At 60.8% G+C, this 16,730-nt stretch overlaps 1 protein-coding gene across 1 annotated transcript in view; it reads left to right on the top strand.

Moving 5' to 3' along the window:
* The window catches only part of LOC136711923 (uncharacterized), a 46,880-nt gene extending 36,453 nt beyond the window's left edge, over nucleotides 1-10,427 (top strand). The window contains exons 23-43 of the mRNA XM_066688516.1: nucleotides 84-183; nucleotides 364-518; nucleotides 955-1,097; nucleotides 1,229-1,265; nucleotides 1,456-1,539; nucleotides 2,227-2,328; nucleotides 2,938-3,064; nucleotides 3,314-3,397; nucleotides 3,974-4,026; nucleotides 5,031-5,099; nucleotides 5,546-5,614; nucleotides 5,805-5,906; nucleotides 6,073-6,215; nucleotides 6,347-6,383; nucleotides 6,574-6,657; nucleotides 7,344-7,445; nucleotides 7,694-7,777; nucleotides 8,464-8,565; nucleotides 9,016-9,068; nucleotides 10,203-10,255; nucleotides 10,387-10,427. Coding sequence (XP_066544613.1) covers nucleotides 84-183; nucleotides 364-518; nucleotides 955-1,097; nucleotides 1,229-1,265; nucleotides 1,456-1,539; nucleotides 2,227-2,328; nucleotides 2,938-3,064; nucleotides 3,314-3,397; nucleotides 3,974-4,026; nucleotides 5,031-5,099; nucleotides 5,546-5,614; nucleotides 5,805-5,906; nucleotides 6,073-6,215; nucleotides 6,347-6,383; nucleotides 6,574-6,657; nucleotides 7,344-7,445; nucleotides 7,694-7,777; nucleotides 8,464-8,565; nucleotides 9,016-9,068; nucleotides 10,203-10,255; nucleotides 10,387-10,427 — 1,824 coding nt within the window. The remainder of the gene's footprint in view (nucleotides 1-83; nucleotides 184-363; nucleotides 519-954; nucleotides 1,098-1,228; nucleotides 1,266-1,455; nucleotides 1,540-2,226; nucleotides 2,329-2,937; nucleotides 3,065-3,313; nucleotides 3,398-3,973; nucleotides 4,027-5,030; nucleotides 5,100-5,545; nucleotides 5,615-5,804; nucleotides 5,907-6,072; nucleotides 6,216-6,346; nucleotides 6,384-6,573; nucleotides 6,658-7,343; nucleotides 7,446-7,693; nucleotides 7,778-8,463; nucleotides 8,566-9,015; nucleotides 9,069-10,202; nucleotides 10,256-10,386) is intronic.
* Nucleotides 10,428-16,730: the final 6,303 nt, after the last annotated feature.

Here is a 16,730-nt window from a genome sequence, read left to right as displayed (position 1 = left end):
CGTGTGGAAGTTTCTCTCTCCTTCTCTTTTTCTGGCCCCCTGGCCCCCAGCCCCGTGTGGGTCTCTATCTCTCTCTTTCTAAGGCCCCCGTTCCCCTGGCCCCCCGGCCCCCCGGCCCCCAGCACCGTGTGGCTCTATATCTCTCTCCTTCTAAGGGCCCCCGGCCCCCTGGCCCCCAGACCTGTGTGGCTCTCTATCTCTCTCCTTCTAAGGCCCCCCGGCCCCCAGCCCCGTGTGGCAGTTTCTCTCTCCTTCTCTTTTTCCGGCCCCCTGGCCCCCAGCCCCGAGTGGCTCTCCATCTCTCTCCTTCTAAGGCCCCCCGGACCGCAGCCCCGTGTGGCTCTCTATCTCTCTCCTTTTAAGGCCCTCCGGCCCTCCGGCCCCCCGGACCCCCAGCCCCATGTGGCGGTTACTCTCTCCCTCTCTTTTTCCGGCCCCCTGGCCCCAGCCCCGAGTGGCTCTGTATCTCTATCCTTCTAAGGCCCTCCGGCCACCCGGCCCCCCGGACCCAGCCCCGTGTAGCGTTTTTTTTTCTCCCTCTGTTTTTCTGCCCCCCTGGCCCCCAGGCCCAAGTGGCTCTCTATCTCTTTCCTTCTAAGCCCCCCCGGCCCCCCTGCCCCCAGCCCCGTGTGGCAGTTTCTCTTTCCCTCTCGTTCTCCGGCCCCCTGGCCCCCAGCCCCGACTGGCTCTCTATCTCTCTCCTTCTAAGGCCCCCCGGCCCCCTGGCCCCCAGTCCTGTGTGGCTCTCTATCTCTCTGCTTCTAAGGCCCTCCGGCCCCACGTCCCCCGGACTCAGCCCTTGTGGCAGTGTCTCTCTTCCTCTGTTTTTCCAGCCCCCTGGCCCCCAGCCCCGAGTGGCAGTTTCTCTCTCCCTCTCTTTTTCCGGCCCCCTGGCCCCCAGCCCCGAGTGGCAGTTTCTCTCTCCCTCTCTTTTTCCGGCCCCCTGGCCCCCAGCCCCGAGTGGCACTCTATCTCTCTCCTTCTAAGGCCCTCCAGCCCCCCGGACTGCAGCCCCTTGTGGATCTCTATCTCTCTCCTTCTAAGGCCCTCCGGCCCTCCGGCCCTCCGGCCCCCCGGACCCCCGGCTCCCAAGCCCCGTATGGCAGTTTCTCTCTCCCTCTTTTTTTCCGGCCCCCTGGCCCCCAGCCCTGTGTGGCTCTCTATCTCTCTCCTTCTAAGGCCCCCCGGACCGCAGCCCCGTGTGGCTCTCTATCTCTCTCCTTCTAAGGCCCTCCGGCCCCCCGGCCCCCCGGACCCAGCCCCGTGTAGCGGTTTTTCTCTCCCTCTGTTTTTCTGGCCCCCTGGCCCCCAGGCCCAAGTGGCTCTCTATCTCTCTCCTTCTAAGGCCCCCCGGCCCCCCGGCCCCCAGCCCCGTGTGGCAGTTTCTCTCTCCCTCTCTTTTTCCGACCCCCTGGCCCCCAGCCCCGTGTGGCTCTCTATCTCTCTCCTCCTAAGGCCCCCCGGCCCCCGGCCCCCAGCACCGTGTGGCTCTATATCTCTCTCCTTCTAAGGCCCCCCGGCCCCCCTGCCCCCAGCCCCGTGTGGCAGTTTCTCTTTCCCTCTCTTTCTCCGGCCCCCTGGCCCCCAGCCCCGAGTGGCTCTCTATCTCTCTCCTTCTAAGGCCCCTCCGGCCCCCAGCCCCGTGTGGCGGTTTCTCTCTCCCTCTGTTTTTCTGGCCCCCTGGCCCCCCAGGCCCAAGTGGCTCTCTATCTCTCTCCTTCTAAGGCCCCCCGGACCACAGCCCCGTGTGGCTCTCTATCTCTCTCCTTCTAAGGCCCCCCTGGCCCCCAGCCCTGTGTGTCTCTCTATCTCTCTCCTTCTAAGTCCCGCCGGCCCCCCGGCCCCCCGGCCCCCAGCCCTGTGTGGCAGTTTCTCTCTCCTTCTCTATTTCTGGCCCCCTGGCCCCCAGCCCCGTGTGGCTCTCTATCTCTCTCCTTCTAAGGCCCTCCGGCCCCCCGGCCCCCCGGCCCCCAGCCCCATATGGCGGTTACTCTCTTCCTCTCTTTTTCTGGCCCCCTGGCCCCCAGCCCCGAGTGGCTCTGTATCTCTCTCCTTCTAAGGCCCCCTGGACCGCAGCCCCGTGTGGCTCTCTATCTCTCTCCTTCTAAGGCCCTCCGGCCCCCCGGCCCCCCGGACCCAGCCCCGTGTAGCGGTTTTTCTCTTCCTCTGTTTTTCTGGCCCCCTGGCCCCCATGCCCAAGTGGCTCTCTATCTCTCTCCTCCTAAGGCCCCCCGGCCCCCCGGACTGCAGCCCACTGTGGATTTCTTTCACTCTCCTTCTAAGGCCCTCCGGCCCTCAGGACCCCCGGACCCCCGGACCCAGCCCCGTGTATCAGTTTCTCTTTCCCTCTCTTTTTCCGGCCCCCTGGTCCCTAGCCCCGAGTGGCACTCTATCTCTCTCCATCTAAGCCCCCGCGGCTCCCCGGACCCCCGGCTCCCAAGCCCCGTGTGGCAGTTTCTCTCTCCCTCTTTTTTTCCGGCCCCCTGGCCCCCAGCCCCGAGTGGCTCTCTATCTCTCTTCTTCTAAGGCCCCCCGGACCGCAGCCCCGTGTGGCTCTCTATCTCTCTCCTTCTAAGGCCCTCCGGCCCCCCGGCCCCCCGGACCCAGCCCCGTGTAGCGGTTTTTCTCTCCCTCTGTTTTTCTTGCCCCCCGGCCCCCAGGCCTAAGTGGCTCTCTATCTCTCTGCTTCTAAGGCCCCCTGGCCCCCCGGCCCCCAGGCCCCCAGCCCCATATGGCGGTTACTCTCTCCCTCTCTTTTTCCGGCCCCCTGGCCCCCAGCCCCGAGTGGCTCTGTATCTCTCTCCTTCTAAGGCCCCCCGGACCGCAGCCCCGTGTGGCTCTTTATCTCTCTCCTTCTAAGGCCCCCCGGCCCCCCGGCCCCCAGCCCCGTGTGGCAGTTTCTCTCTCCTTCTCTATTTCTGGCCCCCTGGCCCCCAGCCCCGTGTGGCACTCTATCTCTCTCCTTCTAAGGCCCTCCAGCCCCCCGGACTGCAGCCCCTTGTGGATCTCTATCTCTCTCCTTCTAAGGCCCCCCGGCCCCCCGGCCCTCCGGCTCCCAAGCCCCGTGTGGCAGTTTCTCTCTCCCTCTTTTTTTCCGGCCCCCTGGCCCCCAGCCCCGAGTGGCTCTCTATCTCTCTTCTTCTAAGGCCCTCCAGCCCCCCGGACTGCAGCCCCTTGTGGCTCTCTATCTCTCTCCTTCTAAGGCCCCCCGGCCCCCCGGCCCCCAGCCCCGTGTGGCAGTTTCTCTCTCCCTCTCTTTTTCCGACCCCCTGGCCCCCAGCCCCGTGTGGCTCTCTATCTCTCTCCTTCTAAGGCCCCCCGGCCCCCGGCCCCCAGCACCGTGTGGCTCTATATCTCTCTCCTTCTAAGGGCCCCCGGCCCCCTGGCCCCCAGACCTGTGTGGCTCTCTATCTCTCTCCTTCTAAGGCCCCCCGGCCCCCAGCCCCGTGTGGCAGTTTCTCTCTCCTTCTCTTTTTCTGGCCCCCTTGCCCCCAGCCCCGTGTGGCTCTCTATCTCTCTCCTTCTAAGGCCCCCCGGCCCCCCGGCCTCCAGCCCCGTGTGGCAGTTTCTCTTTCCCTCTCGTTCTCCGGCCCCCTGGCCCCCAGCCCCGAGTGGCTCTCTATCTCTCTCCTTCTAAGGCCCCCCGGCCCCCTGGCCCCCAGTCCTGTGTGGCTCTCTATCTCTCTGCTTCTAAGGCCCTCCGGCCCCCCGACCCCCGGACTCAGCCCTTGTGGCAGTGTCTCTCTTCCTCTGTTTTTCCAGCCCCCTGGCCCCCAGCCCCGAGTGGCAGTTTCTCTCTCCCTCTCTTTTTCCGGCCCCCTGGCCCCCAGCCCCGAGTGGCAGTTTCTCTCTCCCTCTCTTTTTCCGGCCCCCTGGCCCCCAGCCCCGAGTGGCACTCTATCTCTCTCCTTCTAAGGCCCTCCAGCCCCCCGGACTGCAGCCCCTTGTGGATCTCTATCTCTCTCCTTCTAAGGCCCTCCGGCCCTCCGGCCCTCCGGCCCCCCGGACCCCCGGCTCCCAAGCCACGTATGGCAGTTTCTCTCTCCCTCTTTTTTTCCGGCCCCCTGCCCCCAGCCCCGTGTGGCTCTCTATCTCTCTCCTTCTAAGGCCCCCCGGACCGCAGCCCCGTGTGGCTCTCTATCTCTCTCCTTCTAAGGCCCTCCGGCCCCCCGGCCCCCCGGACCCAGCCCCGTGTAGCGGTTTTTCTCTCCCTCTGTTTTTCTGGCCCCCTGGCCCCCAGGCCCAAGTGGCTCTCTATCTCTCTCCTTCTAAGGCCCCCCGGCCCCCCGGCCCCCAGCCCCGTGTGGCAGTTTCTCTCTCCCTCTCTTTTTCCGACCCCCTGGCCCCCAGCCCCGTGTGGCTCTCTATCTCTCTCCTTCTAAGGCCCCCCGGCCCCCGGCCCCCAGCACCGTGTGGCTCTATATCTCTCTCCTTCTAAGGGCCCCCGGCCCCCCGGAACCCAGCCCCGAGTTGCTCTCTATCTCTCTCCTTTTAAGACCCCAGGCCCCCTGGCCCCCAGCCCCGTGTGGCTCTCTATCTCTCTCCTTCTATGGCCCCCCGGACCGCAGCCCCGTGTGGCTCTCTATCTGTCTCCTTCTAAGGCCCTCCGGCCCCCCGGCCCCCCGGACCCAGCCCCGTGTAGCGGTTTTTCTTTCCCTCTGTTTTTCTTGCCCCCTGGCCCCCAGGCCTAAGTGGCTCTCTATCTCTCTCCTTCTAAGGCCCCCTGGCCCCCCGGCCCCCCGGCCCCCTGCCCCATATGGCAGTTACTCTCTCCCTCTCTTTTTCCGGCCCCCTGGCCCCCAGCCCCGTGTGGCTCTCTATCTGTCTCCTTCTAAGGCCCTCCGGTCCCCCGGCCCCCCGGACCCAGCCCCGTGTAGCGGTTTTTCTCTCCCTCTGTTTTTCTGGCCCCCTGGCCCCCAGGCCCAAGTGGCTCTCTATCTCTCTCCTTCTAAGGCCCCCCGGCCCCCCTGCCCCCAGCCCCGTGTGGCAGTTTCTCTTTCTCTCTCTTTCTCCGGCCCCCTGGCCCCCAGCCCCGTGTGGCTCTCTATCTCTCTCCTTCTAAGGCCCTCCGGCCCCCCGGCCCCCCGGCCCCCAGCACCGTGTGGCGGTTTCTCTCTCCCTCTCTTTTTCCGACCCCCTGGCCCCCAGCCCCGTGTGGCGGTTTTTCTCTCCCTCTGTTTTTCTGGCCCCCTGGCCCCCAGCACCGTGTGGCTCTCTATCTCTCTCCTTCTAAGGCCCCCGGCCCCCTGGCCCCCTGGCCCCCCGGCCCCCAGCCCTGTGTGGCAGTTTCTCTCTCCTTCTCTTTTTCCGGCCCCCTGGCCCCCAGCTCCGAGTGGCTCTCTATCTCTCTCCTTCTAAGGCCCTCCGGCCCCCCGGCCCCCCGGACCCAGCCCCGTGTAGCAGTTTTTCTCTCCCTCTGTTTTTCTGGCCCCCTGGCCCGAGTGGCTCTCTATCTCTCTCCTTCTAAGGCCCCCCGGCCCCCCGGCCCCCAGCCCCGTGTGGCAGTTTCTCTTTCCCTCTCTTTCTCCGGCCCCCTGGTCCCCAGCCCCGTGTGGCTCTCTATCTCTCTCCTTCTAAGGCCCTCCGGCCCCCCGGCCCCCCGGCCCCCAGCACCGTGTGGCGGTTTCTCTCTCCCTCTCTTTTTCCGACCCCCTGGCCCCCAGCCCCGTGTGGCTCTCTATCTCTCTCCTTCTAAGGCCCCCCGGCCCCCAGCCCCCAGCACCGTGTGGCAGTTTCTCTCTCCCTCTCTTTTTCCGCCCCCCTGGCCCCCAGCCCCGATGGCACTCTATCTCTCTCCTTGTAAGGCCCTGCGGCCCCCCGGACTGCAGCCCCTTGTGGATTTCTTTCACTCTCCTTCTAAGGCCCTCCGGCCCTCAGGACCCCCGGACCCCCGGACCCAGCCCCGTGTATCAGTTTCTCTTTCCCTCTCTTTTTCCGGCCCCCTGGTCCCCAGCCCCGAGTTGCACTCTATCTCTCTCCATCTAAGCCCCCGCGGCCCCCCGGACCCCCGGCTCCCCAGCCCCGAGTGGCAGTTTCTCTCTCCCTCTCTTTTTCCGGCCCCCTGGCCCCCAGCCCCGAGTGGCACTCTATCTCTCTCCTTCTAAGGCCCTCCAGCCCCCCGGACTGCAGCCCCTTGTGGATCTCTATCTCTCTCCTTCTAAGGCCCTCCGGCCCTCCGGCCCTCCGGCCCCCCGGACCCCCGGCTCCCAAGCCCCGTATGGCAGTTTCTCTCTCCCTCTTTTTTTCCGGCCCCCTGGCCCCCAGCCCTGTGTGGCTCTCTATCTCTCTCCTTCTAAGGCCCCCCGGACCGCAGCCCCGTGTGGCTCTCTATCTCTCTCCTTCTAAGGCCCTCCGGCCCCCCGGCCCCCCGGACCCAGCCCCGTGTAGCGGTTTTTCTCTCCCTCTGTTTTTCTGGCCCCCTGGCCCCCAGGCCCAAGTGGCTCTCTATCTCTCTCCTTCTAAGGCCCCCCGGCCCCCCGGCCCCCAGCCCCGTGTGGCAGTTTCTCTCTCCCTCTCTTTTTCCGACCCCCTGGCCCCCAGCCCCGTGTGGCTCTCTATCTCTCTCCTTCTAAGGCCCCCCGGCCCCCGGCCCCCAGCACCGTGTGGCTCTATATCTCTCTCCTTCTAAGGCCCCCCGGCCCCCCTGCCCCCAGCCCCGTGTGGCAGTTTCTCTTTCCCTCTCTTTCTCCGGCCCCCTGGCCCCCAGCCCCGAGTGGCTCTCTATCTCTCTCCTTCTAAGGCCCCCCGGCCCCCAGCCCCGTGTGGCGGTTTCTCTCTCCCTCTGTTTTTCTGGCCCCCTGGCCCCCCAGGCCCAAGTGGCTCTCTATCTCTCTCCTTCTAAGGCCCCCCGGACCACAGCCCCGTGTGGCTCTCTATCTCTCTCCTTCTAAGGCCCCCCTGGCCCCCAGCCCTGTGTGTCTCTCTATCTCTCTCCTTCTAAGTCCCGCCGGCCCCCCGGCCCCCCGGCCCCCAGCCCTGTGTGGCAGTTTCTCTCTCCTTCTCTATTTCTGGCCCCCTGGCCCCCAGCCCCGTGTGGCTCTCTATCTCTCTCCTTCTAAGGCCCTCCGGCCCCCCGGCCCCCCGGCCCCCAGCCCCATATGGCGGTTACTCTCTCCCTCTCTTTTTCTGGCCCCCTGGCCCCCAGCCCCGAGTGGCTCTGTATCTCTCTCCTTCTAAGGCCCCCTGGACCGCAGCCCCGTGTGGCTCTCTATCTCTCTCCTTCTAAGGCCCTCCGGCCCCCCGGCCCCCCGGACCCAGCCCCGTGTAGCGGTTTTTCTCTTCCTCTGTTTTTCTGGCCCCCTGGCCCCCATGCCCAAGTGGCTCTCTATCTCTCTCCTCCTAAGGCCCCCCGGCCCCCCGGACTGCAGCCCACTGTGGATTTCTTTCACTCTCCTTCTAAGGCCCTCCGGCCCTCAGGACCCCCGGACCCCCGGACCCAGCCCCGTGTATCAGTTTCTCTTTCCCTCTCTTTTTCCGGCCCCCTGGTCCCTAGCCCCGAGTGGCACTCTATCTCTCTCCATCTAAGCCCCCGCGGCCCCCCGGACCCCCGGCTCCCAAGCCCCGTGTGGCAGTTTCTCTCTCCCTCTTTTTTTCCGGCCCCCTGGCCCCCAGCCCTGTGTGGCTCTCTATCTCTCTCCTTCTAAGGCCCCCCGGACCGCAGCCCCGTGTGGCTCTCTATCTCTCTCCTTCTAAGGCCCCCCGGCCCCCGGCCCCCAGCACCGTGTGGCTCTATATCTCTCTCCTTCTAAGGCCCCCCGGCCCCCCTGCCCCCAGCCCCGTGTGGCAGTTTCTCTTTCCCTCTCTTTCTCCGGCCCCCTGGCCCCCAGCCCCGAGTGGCTCTCTATCTCTCTCCTTCTAAGGCCCCCCGGCCCCCAGCCCCGTGTGGCGGTTTCTCTCTCCCTCTGTTTTTCTGGCCCCCTGGCCCCCCAGGCCCAAGTGGCTCTCTATCTCTCTCCTTCTAAGGCCCCCCGGACCACAGCCCCGTGTGGCTCTCTATCTCTCTCCTTCTAAGGCCCCCCTGGCCCCCAGCCCTGTGTGTCTCTCTATCTCTCTCCTTCTAAGTCCCGCCGGCCCCCCGGCCCCCCGGCCCCCAGCCCTGTGTGGCAGTTTCTCTCTCCTTCTCTATTTCTGGCCCCCTGGCCCCCAGCCCCGTGTGGCTCTCTATCTCTCTCCTTCTAAGGCCCTCCGGCCCCCCGGCCCCCCGGCCCCCAGCCCCATATGGCGGTTACTCTCTCCCTCTCTTTTTCTGGCCCCCTGGCCCCCAGCCCCGAGTGGCTCTGTATCTCTCTCCTTCTAAGGCCCCCTGGACCGCAGCCCCGTGTGGCTCTCTATCTCTCTCCTTCTAAGGCCCTCCGGCCCCCCGGCCCCCCGGACCCAGCCCCGTGTAGCGGTTTTTCTCTTCCTCTGTTTTTCTGGCCCCCTGGCCCCCATGCCCAAGTGGCTCTCTATCTCTCTCCTCCTAAGGCCCCCCGGCCCCCCGGACTGCAGCCCACTGTGGATTTCTTTCACTCTCCTTCTAAGGCCCTCCGGCCCTCAGGACCCCCGGACCCCCGGACCCAGCCCCGTGTATCAGTTTCTCTTTCCCTCTCTTTTTCCGGCCCCCTGGTCCCTAGCCCCGAGTGGCACTCTATCTCTCTCCATCTAAGCCCCCGCGGCCCCCCGGACCCCCGGCTCCCAAGCCCCGTGTGGCAGTTTCTCTCTCCCTCTTTTTTTCCGGCCCCCTGGCCCCCAGCCCCGAGTGGCTCTCTATCTCTCTTCTTCTAAGGCCCCCCGGACCGCAGCCCCGTGTGGCTCTCTATCTCTCTCCTTCTAAGGCCCTCCTGCCCCCCGGCCCCCCGGACCCAGCCCCGTGTAGCGGTTTTTCTCTCCCTCTGTTTTTCTTGCCCCCCGGCCCCCAGGCCTAAGTGGCTCTCTATCTCTCTGCTTCTAAGGCCCCCTGGCCCCCCGGCCCCCAGGCCCCCAGCCCCATATGGCGGTTACTCTCTCCCTCTCTTTTTCCGGCCCCCTGGCCCCCAGCCCCGAGTGGCTCTGTATCTCTCTCCTTCTAAGGCCCCCCGGACCGCAGCCCCGTGTGGCTCTTTATCTCTCTCCTTCTAAGGCCCCCCGGCCCTCCGACTGCAGCCCCGTGTGGCGGTTTCTCTCTCCCTCTCTTTTTCCGGCCCCCTGGCCCCCAGCCCCGAGTGGCACTCTATCTCTCTCCTTCTAAGGCCCTCCAGCCCCCCGGACTGCAGCCCCTTGTGGATCTCTATCTCTCTCCTTCTAAGGCCCCCCGGCCCCCCGGCCCCCCGGCTCCCAAGCCCCGTGTGGCAGTTTCTCTCTCCCTCTTTTTTTCCGGCCCCCTGGCCCCCAGCCCCGAGTGGCTCTCTATCTCTCTTCTTCTAAGGCCCTCCAGCCCCCCGGACTGCAGCCCCTTGTGGCTCTCTATCTCTCTCCTTCTAAGGCCCCCCGGCCCCCCGGCCCCCAGCCCCGTGTGGCAGTTTCTCTCTCCCTCTCTTTTTCCGACCCCCTGGCCCCCAGCCCCGTGTGGCTCTCTATCTCTCTCCTTCTAAGGCCCCCCGGCCCCCAGCACCGTGTGGCTCTATATCTCTCTCCTTCTAAGGGCCCCCGGCCCCCTGGCCCCCAGACCTGTGTGGCTCTCTATCTCTCTCCTTCTAAGGCCCCCCGGCCCCCAGCCCCGTGTGGCAGTTTCTCTCTCCTTCTCTTTTTCTGGCCCCCTTGCCCCCAGCCCCGTGTGGCTCTCTATCTCTCTCCTTCTAAGGCCCCCCGGCCCCCCGGCCTCCAGCCCCGTGTGGCAGTTTCTCTTTCCCTCTCGTTCTCCGGCCCCCTGGCCCCCAGCCCCGAGTGGCTCTCTATCTCTCTCCTTCTAAGGCCCCCCGGCCCCCTGGCCCCCAGTCCTGTGTGGCTCTCTATCTCTCTGCTTCTAAGGCCCTCCGGCCCCCCGACCCCCGGACTCAGCCCTTGTGGCAGTGTCTCTCTTCCTCTGTTTTTCCAGCCCCCTGGCCCCCAGCCCCGAGTGGCAGTTTCTCTCTCCCTCTCTTTTTCCGGCCCCCTGGCCCCCAGCCCCGAGTGGCAGTTTCTCTCTCCCTCTCTTTTTCCGGCCCCCTGGCCCCCAGCCCCGAGTGGCACTCTATCTCTCTCCTTCTAAGGCCCTCCAGCCCCCCGGACTGCAGCCCCTTGTGGATCTCTATCTCTCTCCTTCTAAGGCCCTCCGGCCCTCCGGCCCTCCGGCCCCCCGGACCCCCGGCTCCCAAGCCACGTATGGCAGTTTCTCTCTCCCTCTTTTTTTCCGGCCCCCTGGCCCCCAGCCCTGTGTGGCTCTCTATCTCTCTCCTTCTAAGGCCCCCCGGACCGCAGCCCCGTGTGGCTCTCTATCTCTCTCCTTCTAAGGCCCTCCGGCCCCCCGGCCCCCCGGACCCAGCCCCGTGTAGCGGTTTTTCTCTCCCTCTGTTTTTCTGGCCCCCTGGCCCCCAGGCCCAAGTGGCTCTCTATCTCTCTCCTTCTAAGGCCCCCCGGCCCCCCGGCCCCCAGCCCCGTGTGGCAGTTTCTCTCTCCCTCTCTTTTTCCGACCCCCTGGCCCCCAGCCCCGTGTGGCTCTCTATCTCTCTCCTTCTAAGGCCCCCCGGCCCCCGGCCCCCAGCACCGTGTGGCTCTATATCTCTCTCCTTCTAAGGGCCCCCGGCCCCCCGGAACCCAGCCCCGAGTTGCTCTCTATCTCTCTCCTTTTAAGACCCCAGGCCCCCTGGCCCCCAGCCCCGTGTGGCTCTCTATCTCTCTCCTTCTATGGCCCCCCGGACCGCAGCCCCGTGTGGCTCTCTATCTGTCTCCTTCTAAGGCCCTCCGGCCCCCCGGCCCCCCGGACCCAGCCCCGTGTAGCGGTTTTTCTTTCCCTCTGTTTTTCTTGCCCCCTGGCCCCCAGGCCTAAGTGGCTCTCTATCTCTCTCCTTCTAAGGCCCCCTGGCCCCCCGGCCCCCCGGCCCCCTGCCCCATATGGCAGTTACTCTCTCCCTCTCTTTTTCCGGCCCCCTGGCCCCCAGGCCCAAGTGGCTCTCTATCTCTCTCCTTCTAAGGCCCCCCAGCCCCCAGCCCCGTGTGGCAGTTTCTCTTTCTCTCTCTTTCTCCGGCCCCCTGGCCCCCAGCCCCGTGTGGCTCTCTATCTCTCTCCTTCTAAGGCCCTCCGGCCCCCCGGCCCCCCGGCCCCCAGCACCGTGTGGCGGTTTCTCTCTCCCTCTCTTTTTCCGACCCCCTGGCCCCCAGCCCCGTGTGGCGGTTTTTCTCTCCCTCTGTTTTTCTGGCCCCCTGGCCCCCAGCACCGTGTGGCTCTCTATCTCTCTCCTTCTAAGGCCCCCGGCCCCCTGGCCCCCTGGCCCCCCGGCCCCCAGCCCTGTGTGGCAGTTTCTCTCTCCTTCTCTTTTTCCGGCCCCCTGGCCCCCAGCTCCGAGTGGCTCTCTATCTCTCTCCTTCTAAGGCCCTCCGGCCCCCCGGCCCCCCGGACCCAGCCCCGTGTAGCAGTTTTTCTCTCCCTCTGTTTTTCTGGCCCCCTGGCCCGAGTGGCTCTCTATCTCTCTCCTTCTAAGGCCCCCCGGCCCCCCGGCCCCCAGCCCCGTGTGGCAGTTTCTCTTTCCCTCTCTTTCTCCGGCCCCCTGGCCCCCAGCCCCGTGTGGCTCTCTATCTCTCTCCTTCTAAGGCCCTCCGGCCCCCCGGCCCCCCGGCCCCCAGCACCGTGTGGCGGTTTCTCTCTCCCTCTCTTTTTCCGACCCCCTGGCCCCCAGCCCCGTGTGGCTCTCTATCTCTCTCCTTCTAAGGCCCCCCGGCCCCCAGCCCCCAGCACGGTGTGGCAGTTTCTCTCTCCCTCTCTTTTTCCGCCCCCCTGGCCCCCAGCCCCGATGGCACTCTATCTCTCTCCTTGTAAGGCCCTGCGGCCCCCCGGACTGCAGCCCCTTGTGGATTTCTTTCACTCTCCTTCTAAGGCCCTCCGGCCCTCAGGACCCCCGGACCCCCGGACCCAGCCCCGTGTATCAGTTTCTCTTTCCCTCTCTTTTTCCGGCCCCCTGGTCCCCAGCCCCGAGTGGCACTCTATCTCTCTCCATCTAAGCCCCCGCGGCCCCCCAGACTCAGCCCTGGGTGGCAGTTTCTCTTTCCCTCTCTTTTTCCGGCCCCCTGGCTCCCAGCCCCGAGTGGCTCTATATCTCTCTCCTCTAAGGCCCCCCGGCCCTCCGACTGCTGCCCCGTGTGGCGGTTTCTCTCTCCCTCTGTTTTTCTGCCCCCCTGGCCCCCAGCCCCGAGTGGCAGTTTCTCTCTCCCTCTCTTTTTCCGGCCCCCTGGCTCCCAGCCCCGAGTGGCTCTCTATCTCTCTCCTTCTAAGGCCCTCCAGCCCCCCAGACTGCAGCCCCTTGTGGATCTCTATCTCTCTCCTTCTAAGGCCCTCTGACCCCCCGGACCCCCGGCTCCCAAGCCCCGTGTGGCAGTTTCTCTCTCCCTCTTTTTTTACGGCCCCCTGGCCCCCAGCCCCGAGTGGCTCTCTATCGCTCTCCTTCTAAGGCCCCCCGGCCCCCCTGCCTCCAGCCCCGTGTGATTGTCAATCCCTGTGCTTCTAAGGACCCCCGGACACCAGTACCCCAGCACCAAGTTGCTGTTTCTCTCTCTCTCTTTCTCCGGCCCCCCAGCCCCCCTAAATTCAAGATATACAATTAATGAAAACATCATAATGTAAATTATTTTATCAAAGACATTATGACAAGAATGCAGTATACTGAATTAATGTAGATGTGTGTGTATATGTACATTCACATACACTGATCAGCCATAACATTATGAGCACTGACAGGTGAAGTGAGTAACACTGATAATCTCATTATCATGGCACCTGTCAGTGGGTGGGATATATTAGGCAGCAAGTGAACATTTGTGAAAATTGATGTTTTAGAAGCAGGAAAAATGGGCAAGTGTAAGGATCTGAGCGACTTTACAAGGGCCAAATTGTGATGGCTAGACGACTGGGTCAGAGCATCTCTTAAACTGCAGCTCTTGTGGGGTGTTCCCGGTCTGCAGTGGTCAATACTTATCAAAAGTGGTCCAAGGAAGGAAAAGCAGTGAACCGGCGACAGGGTCATGGGCGGCCAAGGCTCATTGATGCACTGGGGAGCGAAGGCTGACCCGTGTGGTCCGATCCAACAGACGAGCTACTGTAGCTCAAATTGCTGAAAAAGTGAATGCTGGTTCTGATAGAAAGGTGTCAGAACACACAGTGCATCGCAGTTTGTTGCGTATGGGGCTGCGTAGCCGCAGACCAGTCAGGGTGTCCATGCTGACCCCTGTCCACTGCCGAAAGCGCCTACAATGGGCACGTGAGCATCAGAACTGGACCACGGAGCAATGGAAGAAGGTGGCCTGGTCTGATGAATCACGAGTTCAAGGTGTTGACTTGGCCTCCAAATTCCCCAGATCTCAATCCAATCGAGCATCTGTGGGATGTGCTGGCCAAACAAGTCCGATCCATGGAGGCCCGACCTCGCAACTTACAGGACTTAAAGGATCTGCTGTTAACGTCTTGGTGCCAGATACCTCAGCACACCTTCAGAGGTCTAGTGGAGTCCATGCCTCGACAGGTCAGGGCTGTTTTGGCGGCAATAAGGGGACCTACACAATATTAGGCAGGTGGTCATAATGTTATGGCTGATATACACTCACCTAAAGGATTATTAGGAACACCTGTTCAATTTCTCATTAATGCAATTATCTAACCAACCAATCACATGGCAGTTGCTTCAATGCATTTAGGGGTGTGGTCCTGGTCAAGACAATCTCCTGAACTCCAAACTGAATGTCTGAATGGGAAAGAAAGGTGATTTAAGCAATTTTGAGCGTGGCATGGTTGTTGGTGCCAGACGGGCCGGTCTGAGTATTTCACAATCTGCTCAGTTACTGGGATTTTCACGCACAACCATTTCTAGGGTTTACAAAGAATGGTGTGAAAAGGGAAAAACATCCAGTATGCGGCAGTCCTGTGGGCGAAAATGCCTTGTTGATGCTAGAGGTCAGAGGAGAATGGGCCGACTGATTCAAGCTGATAGAAGAGCAACTTTGACTGAAATAACCACTCGTTACAACCGAGGTATACAGCAAAGCATTTGTGAAGCCACAACACGTACAACCTTGAGGCGGATGGGCTACAACAGCAGAAGACCCCACCGGGTACCACTCATCTCCACTACAAATAGGAAAAAGAGGCTACAATTTGCACAAGCTCACCAAAATTGGACAGTTGAAGACTGGAAAAATGTTGCCTGGTCTGATGAGTCTCGATTTCTGTTGAGACATTCAGATGGTAGAGTCAGAATTTGGCGTAAACAGAATGAGAACATGGATCCATCATGCCTTGTTACCACTGTGCAGGCTGGTGGTGGTGGTGTAATGGTGTGGGGGATGTTTTCTTGGCACACTTTAGGCCCCTTAGTGCCAATTGGGCATCGTTTAAATGCCACGGCCTACCTGAGCATTGTTTCTGACCATGTCCATCCCTTTATGACCACCATGTACCCATCCTCTGATGGCTACTTCCAGAAGGATAATACACCATGTCACAAAGGTCGAATCATTTCAAATTGGTTTCTTGAACATGACAATGAGTTCACTGTACTAAACTGGCCCCCACAGTCACCAGATCTCAACCCAATAGAGCATCTTTGGGATGTGGTGGAACGGGAGCTTCGTACCCTGGATGTGCATCCCACAAATCTCCATCAACTGCAAGATGCTATCCTATCAATATGGGCCAACATTTCTAAAGAATGCTTTCAGCACCTTGTTGAATCAATGCCACGTAGAATTAAGGCAGTTCTGAAGGCGAAAGGGGGTCAAACACAGTATTAGTATGGTGTTCCTAATAATCCTTTAGGTGAGTGTATACATACATATATAATAATAATTATTAGTTTTCTCTCTCCCTGACTTTTGCGCTATGCCTGAGGGAAGGCAAAACTGAAGGCAAAACACCCCAAGAACAAGCAGGAACTGAAGACAGCTGCAGTGCAGGCCTGGCAGAGCATCACCAGGGAAGAAACCCAGCATCTGGTGATGTCTATGGGTTCCAGACTTCAGGCAGTTATTGACTGCAAATGATTTGCAACCAAGTATTGAAACTCACAGTTTAATTCATGATTATGTTAGTTTGTCCAAATACTTTTGAACCCCTACAATTGTGGGGACCACATATAGAAATGGTTGTAATTCCTACACCGTTCACCCAATTTGGATGTAACTACCCTCAAATTAAAGATGAACGTCTACACTTAAAGCACATCTTGATTGTTTCCTTTCAAATCCATTGTGGTGGCGTACAGAGGCAAAATGATGACAATTGTGTCACTGTCCAAATATTTATGGACCTAACTGTATATAATGTTTTATTTTTTATTTTTCTCTTTCTCCCCCAGCTCCCAGCACTAGTGTGGCTGTGTCCCCATCTCTGTCTCTCTCGCTCTCTGTCTCCCCCGGCCCCCCAGGCTTGTTGCGAGAGATCTGTGAGATCACTGAGAGATTGAGAGAGCTGTGTGAACATTGTTCATAGGTGGAGTTTATTCTTGGATAGTTTATAGTCAGCCTATATGGAGGATAATCTATGCCAAAATAAAAAATGAACACACAGAGAAAATTATTAATAAATACATTTTGAAATTAAATTAATAAATGCATGTTAAATATAATAAAATTTAGTTAAAATAATTGTTTGTCTGTGCAATGGGACAGTGTAGGGGGATGTGTACTCATTTTCATTGAATATACACAACCTAGGCTAACTAAACCTACTTTATAAATCAACTCAAACCCACATACACTCTTAGTTACACTCTGTGTATTAACCATATCACATGCCTGCTTACACTTGTCGCATTACACGTCTGCTGTGCAGATCAGAGTGAAGACTAATGCTTAGCTTTACACAATGTGAGTGACAGTGCCCAGTGTCTGGTGTGTTAGATTTATCACCCAGAGGATGGGATTGTGTGAAGAGCTGTTAGATGACACACAAGAGGAAAGGAGATGCTGAGGAAGAGGAGCATAGATCTAAAACAAGTGGTCTCATCACCTCAGACATCACACCACACCTCTGTGAGCTCAACGGGAAACCACAGGGCAACAATAGTTCAGATTGTGATTTGACGACAGCGGTCCACTCCTTCCAGAGGAAACTGCAAGTGTGTGGGGAGACTGTGCACACTTCCCACCAATGCTGGAACAGCCTCTGGGTGAGAGAGGTTTCTCCTCAGGTTCACTTTATAGATCAGCGGATTGGAAACTCAGAAATCGCTCTACAGCAGCTGCTGCATTGATAATGTGCAATAGATATGGCTGAAATGGAGTACTTTGTTTATTAGCTGTACATACACAAGAACTGCACATGCCCCCGAATCATAGCACAAGATAGACATTTTAATGGTTGGGATCTTTGAGGGAGGAAATGGGAGTCACTGGACCGCTTTGAATTGCCCAGCTTTAGGGCAGTTTTAAGCATTGATTGACCTTTAAGGAGAGGTCAGAGATCAATGTGCTCTGACTAGGTTCAGTCAATTTATTTGTTCTTCACATCTCTGAAGTCAGACTGCAGCTTTGAGCCTGGCTTCAAGCACAAAGTAGGAGTTTGACCTGGAAGGAAAGGTCAAATTTAGGGTAATGGTTTGAGAGCCCATATGTACAGCCACCACTTAACATTGATTTCTAAACTTGGAGTGGTC

This window comes from Amia ocellicauda, chromosome 16 (assembly GCF_036373705.1).
Source record: "Amia ocellicauda isolate fAmiCal2 chromosome 16, fAmiCal2.hap1, whole genome shotgun sequence".
NCBI lineage: Eukaryota > Metazoa > Chordata > Actinopteri > Amiiformes > Amiidae > Amia > Amia ocellicauda.
Note: the sequence above shows the minus strand (reverse complement) of the source record. Positions and strands in the feature narration are given on the sequence as shown.